The 13,389-nt window shown below is 37.7% G+C and overlaps 1 protein-coding gene across 15 annotated transcripts; it reads right to left on the bottom strand.

Annotated features, from left to right (window-relative positions):
* Positions 1 to 1,687: 1,687 nt before the first annotated feature.
* Positions 1,688 to 12,252, bottom strand: rsrp1 (arginine and serine rich protein 1). 15 transcript variants are annotated; one of them, XR_004415942.1, is made up of 9 exons: positions 12,101 to 12,252; positions 10,086 to 10,138; positions 8,743 to 9,513; positions 7,621 to 7,784; positions 6,999 to 7,032; positions 6,576 to 6,613; positions 6,239 to 6,341; positions 3,417 to 4,067; positions 1,688 to 2,211 (listed from the first exon to the last, which is right to left on the bottom strand). XR_004415942.1 is itself a non-coding variant. In XM_033045157.1 (6 exons), the coding sequence occupies exons 1-6, from the start codon at positions 12,172 to 12,174 to the stop codon at positions 2,065 to 2,067; spliced, it is 1,311 nt and encodes a 436-aa protein (XP_032901048.1). In that variant the 5' UTR covers positions 12,175 to 12,251; the 3' UTR covers positions 1,688 to 2,064. The 15 variants fall into 15 exon arrangements, 1 of the variants encoding a protein (XP_032901048.1); XR_004415946.1 differs by having other exon boundaries at positions 2,194 to 2,211; positions 3,417 to 3,518; XR_004415943.1 differs by lacking the exon at positions 6,239 to 6,341.
* Between the last annotated feature and the right edge of the window lie 1,137 nt (positions 12,253 to 13,389).

Below are 13,389 nucleotides of genomic sequence, written 5' to 3'. Positions count from 1 at the left end.
CACATCCAGATGGGGCATGGGGAAACCTACCAGTGAAGTGTGTGTGTGGGATGCAACAAGAGGTAGAGGTAGAGACTGGAGGGAAGATTAGTTAGTTTAGTTTATTGTCATGTGTACCTTGACAATAAACTTCCCTCCAGTCTCTACCTTTTTAGATGACCTAAAATTGGAAAGTTCAATATTTGTAGTTGGGTTGAAAACTGCCAAGACATAAATGAAGTGTTGTTCCTCTAATTTGTGTTGGTCTTCACTCCGGCAATCAAGGCCCAGGATGGACAGATTAACATAATAATGGCAACGGGAATTGAAATGTCATGCAAGAGCTTGGAATGGTCAATGTGGACAGAATATTGTGATTCATGTTAAAATAAACCATCAGCATCCTTAGTCTTGAAATCAACCCCTTCAAACATCAGTTCCTGTATAGTTAAAACAATGTTTTGTAGTTTAAGAAGGAACTGCAGATGCTGGAAAATCGAAGGTACACAAAAAAGCTGGAGAAACTCAGCGGGAGCAGCAGCATCTATAGGGCGAAGGAAATAGGCAATGTTTCGGGCCGAAACCCTTCTTGTTTTGTAGTTATTCAAATCACTTTCATTTGTACAAGGTTGACAGTTCAATACATTGGATTAGTGCGTTTATATCGTTAGAGACAGTGTATGGTGTATTGGGGGCAGGGAGGGGATAGGGGTGTGAAAGGAATGTACTTTTTTCTGGCAACACTTTTACAATGTTATTCCGTGATATTCCTGATCTTGCTTCAACACTTTTGGACAGACAAAGCTTTCAGGTACTGGAGAACATATACAACTTTGCCATCACATAGAATACATGGCATTCTTTGTTTAATGTCCTGTTCATTAAATTACAACATTCGCACTAAATTTCAAACTAATCAATATTATCCCAACAAATTCAGATCTCCAAACTAATCCACGATCGTGTAATCCACATGTACTTCATCCTGTCCAATTTTAACAGCAGATTCGTCAGCTTATTTTTTTACTGCACTTTATTAGCATTTCCTCTGAATCAATATAAAATCTCAAACCATCCACAACCACCAAACACTAATAGAAAATGCCATGATCTGCTCTTCTCTGCCTTGATGACTATTTGACAAAAAACCCAATATTTAAAGTTTGTTGAAATGACAACTATTCGTGATAATGGTTTTCATATGGCCAGCTAGAGACTGCTATCATTTAAGACCTTTGTGTACCAGTTCTGTTTTAGGTTTCCTTTGAACAGTTCACAATATGCAAGTGAAATTAAGCTTTTGGAAAAGCACTGAAAGACTTAAAACGTGACTGCAGAATTAATTCAGCCCACACCTAGGTGTAAGTAATTGGTGAGAATGGATTTCAACAGACAGAAATGTAGGGTGGAATTTGTAGTGTCATCTACTTCATTTGAATCTTGTCAGCCTTGGAGAAATTCAACAAAAGGCTCCATATTCCAATGTGAATGTTCATGGACAGTTCAGAAATGTGTATGAAATCGATGCCATGAAATTGAGATAATTGGCCATCATAAATAAATGCGCAGTGATTTCACAATATGGGTAGCAGGAACCTTAAAGTTTATCATGTCATATCAGAAAAATCTTAAACCTGACATTCAAATACTACTTTGTAGATTGTTTGTAATTACCAAATTCATGGAAAAGAATTCAAGAAACACAAAATCATATTTACAAATCTTTATTGAATTCTGAAAAAACAACACAATTACAATATTTCTTCGCATAAACAAAGCCTAATCCAAAATTTTGGTCAATTACATCTACCTGCAAAACAGCATGGTTTTTTTAGAAGACTGACATTGGGCATAAATCTATCACAGCCTAAGCATTGCTCAACATCTCTGTTAACATGTGTTAGTCCAAATAAATCCTTAATAATTGTACAAAACTATAAATTCCTCCAAAGTCTCCAATTTATGATAAACATTTAACAAAGCCAGCCGAGACTTCTCATAAATTTCTGCCAAGCAATATAGTGCTGGCTTAAAGTAATTTATTACAAATACATTTAAAATTGTTTTGTATATCCTTCTAAGCCTTCACCGTGCTTGTGTTTTATCACCATTCTTGCGACCACTTTGTACCAGCACCCATTGTCCATATGGGCCTCCTTTCCGCTTATTCTCAGGAGATCCTTTAATCGCGCCACTTGACGACTTGTGATACAAAGGTTTTGCTACTGCATTCTGTGAAATAATGAGGGGTTAAATGTGAGTAAACGTCAAAGGCCATTGTACCCGTCTGAATTTAATAGTTAATTTTAATTTTTAAAATAAAAACAAGTTTGCCAGCTTTACTCCAGAACCAAAGATTAATTTTAGCTAGTTGTACTACAACAGACAGAAAAGTGAGAATTGCACAAGTATAAATTTACTTCATAGTAGTTGTAGAAGCCATTTATGCTTAGGCTAACTACTGTTTGCATATTATATTATTTTGTCTCGATATGTCTTGCAGTATTATTCCAGGCCCGGGGGGGCGGTCATTAGATGCACAGAGTGGCGTATACATATGGGCACAGTGGACAGGGAGTGATTCAGACCAGGCACAGGGGTGCAGAGTACACAGTTCTCACCAGATCGGGGGGGGGGGGGGGAACAGCCTAACTACAACTTGTATGCAGAATAAGGAAAGCCTGGTACGTTCATCTCTTTGTTTGTACAACTACTTCAACAAAGAACCAATTAAACTAGAAATAACAACTGGAAGATCTGTTCTTTATGGTCTGTGTAAGATCACTCCTACTTGCCTGTGTAGTAATGGCAATGGAAAAGACACTGGAAAAGTTAGAAATTGCCATTACGGTAGTCTTCATCAGGGATGTCAGGGTTTTGTTCTATATTGTTTGTTATTTACTGCACTTGTTTGTATGTTATCTATCGACTACTGTTTTTACAACCCTGTTGTACTGCTGCAAGTAAGAATGTAATTGTTTTGCTTCACACACTCTTGACCAGTTTACAGCCACTACAAATACACTATAGTCTAATACAAAAACATGGGCCAGAAATCAATCAATCAGATGAACTTAAGGCAGATGCCGAGAAGCACATGGCACAGCTGCTGTCTTACTCTGCCAAAGACCCAGGTTTAATCCTAGGTGCTGTCTGTGTGGAACTTGAACATTCTCCCAGCAACAATGCGAGTTTCTCCCAGGTGCTCCAGTTTCCTACCATATCCCAAAGATGTGCGAGATTGTTGGTTAATTGGCCTCCATAAATTGCCTCTGGGGGCCTGTTTCCATGTACTATCTTTGAATTTAATTCAAATATACTATTTGATGAGATGCTGCTATTCTTTCAGCACATTTTTGTTTGGAAAAATGCACGAGTTTCCATTTAAAATGAGTCAAGAGGAAAATATAATACTTCATTTAAAATTGTCTACTTACTTTCACACTGAAAGCTATCCAATGATTTGTTTCCATTCTTGAAGGGGCATTTTGTAACTTCTGAAGTGGTTCATCTTCTTCAACTTCATTTGTGTGTTTCTCCTTCAGAAAGAAAAAAATGGCCAGACCAATGAAAATTGTGATCTACATTCAGACAATTCTGAAAATGTGCAACACTGGCAGGACAACCATTATATCAGCTGTTTTTAAATGGATACACTTTTTTTCTACCTGTTGTGGTAGAATCTGCAGAGAAGTTGCTAATGTTTTTTGTGGCTTGGTACCTTCACTAGTTATGCAAATGTGCACCAATATGGCCAACAATTCAGAAAACATCAAACTCATTTTAACATGTTCAGCCAAGGAACGATTGTAATTTGAAGTGCCATGGTTCCAGTGATTAATGGGTACAAATTACTTCACAAAATGTACAACAATTTACATCAATGAGAATTCCATGAACATTTAGCTGGTTCAAAGATATTTCCAATTCAAACAAAAAATGCTTCTGAGCATGTGGCAAGAGATACTAGAAGTGTACAACTGCGTGTAGCCATGTGGATAAGGTATATTCTAGGCTATAAAACCCAATGAACTTATCTCCAAATACGTTGGCCTCTTCTTCGGCAAAGATCTGATATTCAAAACCTCCTGGAACACAGTGAATAAATTATGAGGACAAGAAAATCCTAGAACAAAGTTTATGCATGGACAATACCATATCCAACAGCAGCAGTCAGCCAAACCTCAGCCTCATATGCCTTAGAGCACTTAAAGGAATTAGGTGATATTTATTAATGGGTAAAAAGCCGTATAGCTAAGTTCAGGAACTGATCAGAGTTATGCAGATTTTAGGCATTGTCACTTGAAATGTTTAATGGTTTAACTGTGTTCCAGACCAGACTGCAAAAGATATCCTATGCCATGGAATGATAGTACAAAGCATGGAATGATAGTTTTGTTTTCCCTCTGCTTAGAGTAAGAAGTGAGCTTTCTCTCACAATATCAGATCTAGCACTCCAAGGTCAAGTGCACCATTGACATGCAAAGTGAAGCTCCCTCCATACTGCATCCAATAATGCATCGTACCTCAACTACATAATATCCTACTACTCACACTACCATTACGTAACAACTGAGAGGTAGTCAATCCAATGTCCATTGTGGGAGACACCTGCTCTAAACAAAGGCGAGACTGAAACAAACATTCCAATTAAAGATTGGCTGCCGAGTTCTGTTCAAACTCACCATCAAGCCAGCAATTTAAGCACATACTTTAAATGCTACAGGGAAAAATAATTTCTGAAACACCATAGGTTTCTTTGACCAGTGGTTTTTAAAAGGAGGGGTTGCATCAAGTTCAAAAAAGTTGCCAAAGTTTAATTTATTCATGGCTTGACACCCACATGGAAGAAACGGTAGCTTCGTGCTGCTGTTCTCTCAGCAAGCACGTCTTTGTGCAGTTGTACCTTGATATTTCAAAATTAAATCACTGCTTGCTAGTAGTAATAAAGTAAATGGAAATAGTTCAAAGGTTGATTCAAGCCTATATAAAATGGTTTGATTTTATCTATGTTAATAATTACCTAGTTATCAAATGATCATCTGGTTAAACCATTTCATTAACATAGGTCACCTAAAAAAGTTTATAACTATTTACTGTGATTAAAAGCTACCTTTCCCACACACTGCCCAAATACTGCTGCAATCGCTGTAAAAATCTTCTCATTAGACGAGTATTTATCAATACATGTTTAAGGTAGTCTACTCAGGTTCCATTAAAAGTAATTAAAAATCACAAATGGACTCTTTCCCATCCACAAAAATAATCAAAGTATGGTTGCTATGGTCGTCTCAAAAATGCAAACTAAGAGGGACAACAATGGAAGGTATATTAGTAGGTATAATGCAGTTATTAAGATGTTAGAAAACAGTGTTTTACAAGGATCAATATTGAATAACACCTATTGATAAGCAATAAAAGCTAATTCAGTTTACAGTAAATCAGTATTAAAATATCTTAGAAAATAAGAAACAAAGGGGTGCTGATGCAAAGAATCTCAGAATATAGCAACATGAAATTAAATGAGGTAATCTAAGGATCAAAAATGCTAACAACATAATTTGTTCCCAGAGAAACAGAATTGAATGTATACAAGACCCCAGCTCATTCCTAATGCATAGAATTGGTCTCCATCCTAGAAAAAAGGATATTGATTCACCATTGAAGTGGGGCAAAAATGGTTTACAAAGACAATACTAGGACATATTATAGCTTCTGAAAAAAATTATGCAGATTGAAGATTTGAGTATAGAGATGCTTAGAACTTAAAATTATGGATAAATTGGATAGAGGTGCAGAAATTGTTTGTGTGGGAGATATCTAAATTAGAACAAATACTGGCAGCTAGCACTAACAAATTAGCTACAGAGGGAAAATATCATTGTTCAGTGGTTAAGGATTGAAATTTAGCACCCTAAAAAGTAGCTAAGTTATATAGCGTTAAAAGGAACATGAGAAAAGGAGAAAATGCACTAACAAGATATGAATGGAAAAAGGCTAGTGTGCAATATTATTTTTTGTTGGGCTGGATGGGCTACAGTTTCACTATACATTTGGTGTTACTAAAGCAGCCACATTTCCATCCAATATCCTGTGGACTGCCAGAACTTAGTCTAACATAAAATGGACATGGATAAATGGTTCACATGCCATCTATTTTCCCATCAATATCCGAGGAAACTAAATATCATTCAGTGCACTGGAATTAAAATGCATCATGACAAGTCGAATTAGAAGACAATGCAGTATAATGAAGTACCAAATATAGCACTGCCTTGACTTTTGAGAGGGAAGAATTACACCATGCTTCTCCATTCTCCCCATAGTTCTAAGTAGATGGCTTGATAGAGGTCACATGCTCCCTGATCAAAAATACAAAATAGATAATGCTTCATCCCTCAAGCGCAGATGCCAAATGGTAATTATGTTTTAACAGCGGTTAAAAAAGTTACCTCCATTTAAAGAATGTTTATTTAGTGATAGACATTGCCATAATTCATTTATATCACGCCTTTTGAAAGCTTTTTTTTTAAATGTTACTATAATTGGTCAATTTGCCCCTAATCACTGCACACATGCAGATACAAAGATACCACCTCATATCTTCCAAGAAGTGCAGTCCATTTCAAGGCTTCTATAAAACAGAAATACATTAAGTCATACAAACCATATTTATAGCTTTCATATGGAATGTGTTTGAATGACATGTAGACCAAAACTATAAAGCTAACCGAATCATTACAGTACATTACAATCTCCAATATAAGGTGAGCAAATACACTTGAAAGTACTTAATTGAGAATTAAGCACTTTAAGGAATGTCCAGTTTACAACAAACTATACATGTGGAAATTCCTTATTCCTCTTCTACTATGGTATATTAGGAACACCTATAGCCGCAGGTATCTTACATTTGCTCTCCATCGGAAATTAGAGTACTAAAAACTGAAACGGATCAAAGTAATTTGGATAACAAACCAATGCTATAACAGTTGAGGTAGAAAAGGTATACAACTCACAAAATTTATTCTACCCCACCGCTGGTACACCAGTCTGCAAGAGAGTCAAAATTTATTTAAATGGAAAACAGCAACTTAATAGCCAAATTCACGCAACCAGTAGCGTAAACATTGGCCCATTCTTAGTCACGTGTGTGACCAAAAATATGAAAATTGGTGGAATACATCTCTTCTAATTCTGAAAGCATTACAGGTATATTGTTTTGTACTGTATATATGATTCATGTTTTTTTTCCAAAGTTTATCAAGTGAAATTGTTGTTATGCTGACATTTGTTTCGGGTCAGAGGTCAAATATGACTGGTCACGTGTGTGGCCTCACGGAAGCATTTTTTCATAACTCAGTTTTATCTTACAAACTGTTGTGAATTTTAAAAAGCTAGAATGTTCATATCTTTAGCAGACATGCATTATAGTTCTGTAGGTAGGAAAATAGCAAGAATAAGATTTATCTCTTACAAGAAATGTTTAATGTATTACTTTATGTGATGCCATTTGGTCACGTGCGTGACATTTTAGTTCACTTTCCAAAGAATGGCCCTATTGGTGTTCAAATATTTGGATAGAAGTAACCATCCTCTCCAATCAGACATGCAAAAAGAACATTTCAATATATTACTCACCCTTCTGGTCACCTCTTTTGCTACTTCACTGTTATACTTTTCAAAATCAAAATTCTCATCTTTGAATGGATTGGTAAGCCTCAGGTTAGGTGGCAAACGGATGATGTCCTTTCCAAATAACTTATCAGCATTTGCCTTTGCTATTTCTAGCAACGTCTTTTTATCTAAAAGAAAACAATATTATTATGCTGCTGCTCTTCAAACTTGCATAAAATTATCTGAGCACCCAAGAGTTGATGGAGTTCTTTCAGGATGTTAACTAATGGAGTAAATGGATGAGAGGCAGAAAATTAAACAGGTGGGCGTGGTGCATTGGATTTTCGGAAGGCTTTCAGCAAAGTGTCACTGACATTGCTGAACTAAGCTAGCGCAGGTGGGTTGCAAGAGCAGTATAATAGTGTAGATTGACAATTGATTAGCAACAAATAGGTCCTTCTCAGGATGGCAGACTGAGACCAGGGGGCAACCAAATGTTAGAAATAACCATCCTCTCCAATCAGACATGCAAAAAGACCATTTCGATATATTACCCACCCTTTAGTTTTAGACTCCCCTACCCTGGGGGAAAAAAACTGGCTATTAACCTCATCTGTGCCCCTCACAATTTCATGCACTTTTAAAAGTCATCCCCCAACCTCCCATGCTCCAGGAAAAGTAAAGTCCTAGCATTTCCAGCCTCTCCTGACAACTGAAGGCACTCAGTCTTGGTAACATCTTTGTAATTCATTTTTGCACCCTTTCCAGTTTACATCCTGCACTCCTGCTCCAATTTATAATGTAAAAAAAAATACGCACCACCCTCTGAAAAAATTACCCCTCAAGTCCCTTTAAAATCTTTCATTTCTCATCTTAAACCTAATCCTTTTAGTTTTAGACTCCCTTATCTTGGGGAAAAGACTGGCTATTCACGTCTTCTGAGCCCCCTCACAATTTCATAAATTTCTTTTAAGTCTTAAGACTTATAGTTCATCCCTCAGCAGATGAAAACATGCTAGCTTTTCCATTCAATCCTGGTAGCATCTTTAACTCATTTTTGTACCCAACCCCATTTACTTCCCACATGCAAAAAAGCTCCCATTTATAATTTACTATAATCTTTATTCCAATTTCAAGACATCCTACCTTTTTGTGTTAAATGGATAGACCTGCCCCTTGATCTGCTTCGGCTTCTTGTGTGTGATGATTGGGTTTTGCTGATAACATTATGGCAAGTCCTCTGTAATCCAGATGAACATCTTGACCTTGATCCTGAGCGAGATCTTCTATATCTCAAACTGGACCTTGATCTGGACCTTATTGGAGACCGGCAAGACATTTGATGCCTCGATCTTCGGTAACAAGATCTTGACCAGCTTCGAGACCGGGACCTTGAATTGGCACGCCTTGATCTTCTGTACTTCTCTCGTGATATGTATTTGGTCCTTGAAACCAACGTGGTATATTTTGTACTTGACCTGTGCTTTTTTACTGAACCCAATCGGGAACTGCCTGAAGAGGACAGCGAACTGGATCTGGAACTGCCAGAAGATGATATTGAACCTAATCGAGAGCTACTGGAAGATGACAGTGAACCAGATTGAGAGCTGCTCGTAGACGACATTGAACTGGATCGAGAACTGCTGGAAGATAACACTGAACCCGATTGAGAGCTGGCAGAGGATGAAACCGAACTGGATCTAGAGCTGGGAGAAGACGATTGAGAGCTTCCTGAAGACGATATCGATCCCGACTTGGAAATCTGGGATTTTCGCAAACCAGGAGTTCGGGACTGCGATGCTTTCTTATTCTTTTGGGTCTTATCAGGAGAAGAAAGTCTTAATTCATCCACACCAACAGCAATTTTCTCAGCCTTCTTTGTACTGCATCCATCTGCTTTCTGCTTCATTTCAATGCCTATTTCAAAAATGTGTTCATGTTTCAGATCTTTGTGCAATTTATTTATTTTATAATCAATACTTATAACTTGCAGAACTCCTGTTAGCCATGTTGAATCCAATAACTGAACCAAGAATGTGGAGGGATATAGCCAAATTTCAGCTGCTAGTATCTTTTCAGACTTGTAAAATCCAGTGATTAAACTAAATGCAGCTCAATATCTTTTAATCTTAAAACACATGAACAAAGACTTATTTTGACTGTGCTGGTTCATTAAACTTTCCTATTCCTTCTCTATTCCCCTGCACAGATTTTCTTTTCAAGTAATGGGTAGATTACATTCTCCTTCAAAAGGCAACCTCTATAAATGCTTCCACAAGTGATAATCCTGAAGAATACCTTGCATAAAACTACCTTCATTATTCTCCTAGTTCTTGTGCCAATTAATTTTAATCCTTGATCTCGAGTTAATGACCATTTGTCAGTATAAATTCTTATTTTCTATTAATACAACTATGACTTTGAACACCTTCTGTATGCATCCTTAACCTTCTTTGCACTCAGACGACAACACTCAAACCCAAACTTACCAAAGCTGGATTTTTCTTTCATCAAGTCAGAGGATAAATCTGCTGAATTTGCCCTGTTAACAGAACAAATTTAAAGTAAATAAACTGTGGGCATTTAGCACAGAATTGCATGCAGTTCTATTTACTGTAATTAATGTTCCCACATAAAGGATGAAGAAAATTAATAGGCCAGGCTCTAGTGACTCCTAATTCTTATCCCAAGGTTTATTATCGACTCCTTGTGGAAAATGCACCTGATTACTGTCTGTAGAAGCATCTACATTTTTCTGCCACAAAACCCTTTCCAACAGCCAATTCGTATATTCAACTATTCCAATACCCTCATAACAGCCCTTGAAAGATTATCCTTCTCCTGCCAAACAAAATGAAAGTTTGCTCACTTGTCCACATTGTCTTCTGGTATCTACGTGCATTACAGCTTCAAAACTAGATTCCTTATCCTTGCATTTACAACTAGTCATGATCTTTTTTCTGAACTCATCTTACTTCAACCCATCAACTCATCAGATTTGATACTGCAATCAGAACGTAATGATCTTATAAAAACTAGACTCAGGATCTAGTGACCCTGTCCCCCTTTGCCATTGTTGTTTGCTGGGTAGATATTAGTTTGAAATGGATATTAGAGTTCCCAAAATAATGTTGTTAAATTGGATCAGTGGCCAATCATCTCGCAGACAGTAAAAGCAAAATCTACAGTTTTGTACATATTCCAATGTCTTGCTTTAAACATTTAAGAGATTAATGTGGAACCCAAATTATATATGCTTTAAAATTAAAATTAAAAGTATAGTGATTTGTCCTAGAGATTTACAACTCAATTATTTTTTAGAAAGAGGCATAGATTGCTAACCAGTAATAACATTTATGCACTGCATTAAAATAAATTAGAAGCAATTTGTAGAACTGCACATCCTAAGGCAAAATAAAGAATCTTTCAGATTTCTGTATTTAACTTTTCATGTGTACTCCAGAAGATGCTGCCAGTTTTGGTGAATCCAGGGCATTGCTCCAATTGACTTTACCACAATGTATTTCTGCCTGAACCACCCCCAACCTTTTGTCCTCCTTTTAAAGACAAAGCTCAGCTCTTGTTCAATTCACCCGCTGTATCTTTTTAAGTGTTACGTTCATTTTTAAGATTAGGTTTGTGAAGAATATTTACGTTTTCCATATTAAATGGAATTCAGAAATGCAAGTGATTATTCTGCTTTTTTTTTAATGATATTGTAATGTTGATAAGTAACTTTACAGTCTACAAGAACTTTCACAAGGCAGGGAGCATTGTATTGCCTCGCCACTGCCATCAAATGGCGCATTTGGACACGGTTGTCGGGTGGGGCAGTCAGAGCCGAGTCTCATTAGCGATAACACGAGCAAAATAAGATTATGATTCGTCAGCTGATCAATTGTTTGGAGATCAACACTACTTCCTGATTCGAGGAAATTATTAGTCGATGGCATAATCACCTTGAACAAAGGTTCAATACAATTCTGCGCTGTTAAATTGCCAATTCCGTTGATGGTTTTGAAAAGGAAAACATTTCAACAACATATTCCCCGAGTTTCACCCACTTTCCAACTAGTTAAACCACCGACTTTGACCCCAACCCAATCTACCTTCAAAGAAACAAGCCCATTGACATTGACCCTCGAACCTATCGCCTGACAACACGCCCCAAACAAGGTCTTAGATATGACTAGAAATTACAGAAATAATCGGGTTAGACATTAACTGAAGGGAAAGCATAACGAGGGTAACATTTCAACTTCAAGTGAAACGACGCTCGCCTGAAACGTTGACAAGTTCTCCATTTTTTTTGTATGGAAAACCACCCAAAACTTCAACTTGACCCCATTCCACCTGACAACCTCCTTGTCCCTCTTCACAAATAAAACTGCGTCATACGCAACATCACCCAAACCATGAAACTCTTTTACAAGTCCATACTTTCTAACTATGCTGGAAGCCATTTCTACTAATAATACAGAGTCTGATTTATCCCAAAACTTACAGTTTACAGTCCCGACCCGTGTTTCTTGGCGCATTCACATGAGCGTTGCTTCGCCCGACATCAGTCACCACCATCTTGTCAACTGCGGCGGCCGTCGCAAGCACCTCCCTTTATAACCCACGGTCACGGAGTCCCGCCTCCATCTCACTCCGATTGGCTCCTTCCCGCAAGTCTTTCTTCCTATTGGCTGTCGTTTCAACCCACCGAGCGTCGAGCCCTTTCTCATTGGTCAGCCTAGCCTTCAATCAGAGCTTTGGTCGCAGCCAATTCGAAGCCCGAGTGGACAGAGCCAAAGATACTAGTATCTTTGGACAGAGCTGCTGTTAATCAATTGAAAGGCAAGAGGGGGAATGCAGGCAAGGATGCAGCAGCAGCTAAAATACTGTTCAAGAAAGTCAAGAGTGTTTTATTGTCATATGTCCCAGATAAAACAAAGACATTCTTACTTGCAGCAGCATAACATATAACAACGATGGCGGGTTGTGCAGTCTCAGTTCTGGTGAATTCTGACATCATAATAATAATAATAATAATAATGGATGGGATTTAATAATAATAATAATAAATTTTATTTGTTGGGCGCCTTTCAGACATCTCAAGGACACCTTACATAGATTAACAGGAATATAAACATATAATCAGAGTAAAATAAATAATAAAGACATCACAGAGACACAAACTAAAAACAGAATTCAGTCCAAAAACAAAATCAAAATTTTATATAGCGCCTTTCTAATACTCAAGACGCTTTACATCGCATTATTCATTCACTCCTCAGTCACACTCAGACATGGCTCACGAGTCCAGAGAAGAGGGCTGCTCAAAAACCTGTGCATGAATGAGTTTGAGGTGGAGAAGCTGTTGCACTGTAACAACCTCACCCTCTCGGCCGCAGAAGTCAGAGTCCAGTGATATGAAAAATCATCACGCTGGAGACTTCTTGGCTGCAGTGGATGGTCATGTCGTCTTTAGTACTCGGACTAGCCCTTCGCATTCCGCAGAGCGTTGCAGCATCGCCTTTCCAGCTGTTGGTTCATAAAGATCTCTTCCGCATGGTCCCCAAAGCAGACTTTCCATGAAGAATGAGCATGTCCAACAGGTTGAACTGGACTACATGGTACCAATTGCAAGGCTACGCCTTGACCTGACAGTATAAATATATACATATATATATATATAATCAGTCTGAAGAAGGGTCTCGACTGAAAACCCATTCCTTCTCTCCAGAGATGCTGCCTGTCTGCTGAGTTATTACAGTATTATATGTCTATCTTCGATTTAAACCAGCA

The sequence above is a fragment of the Amblyraja radiata genome, chromosome 27 (genome assembly GCF_010909765.2).
Source record: "Amblyraja radiata isolate CabotCenter1 chromosome 27, sAmbRad1.1.pri, whole genome shotgun sequence".
Classification (NCBI taxonomy): domain Eukaryota; kingdom Metazoa; phylum Chordata; class Chondrichthyes; order Rajiformes; family Rajidae; genus Amblyraja; species Amblyraja radiata.
The sequence above is the reverse complement of the archived record's forward strand: the minus strand, read 5'-3'. Positions and strand labels throughout refer to the sequence as shown.

What these genes read in the sequence shown, in the direction of transcription:
- rsrp1 (XM_033045157.1), bottom strand. Translation starts at nt 12,174, where the DNA reads ATGGTGGTGACTGATGTCGGGCGAAGCAACGCTCATGTGAATGCGCCA. An exon ending in TATCCATTTAACACAAAAAG is followed by an intron (nt 7,785 to 8,742) that starts GTAGGATGTCTT and finishes GTTTTCTTTTAG; the next exon opens with ATAAAAAGACGTTGCTAGAA. An exon ending in GGATAGCTTTCAGTGTGAAA is followed by an intron (nt 2,212 to 3,416) that starts GTAAGTAGACAA and finishes ATTATTTCACAG; the next exon opens with AATGCAGTAGCAAAACCTTT.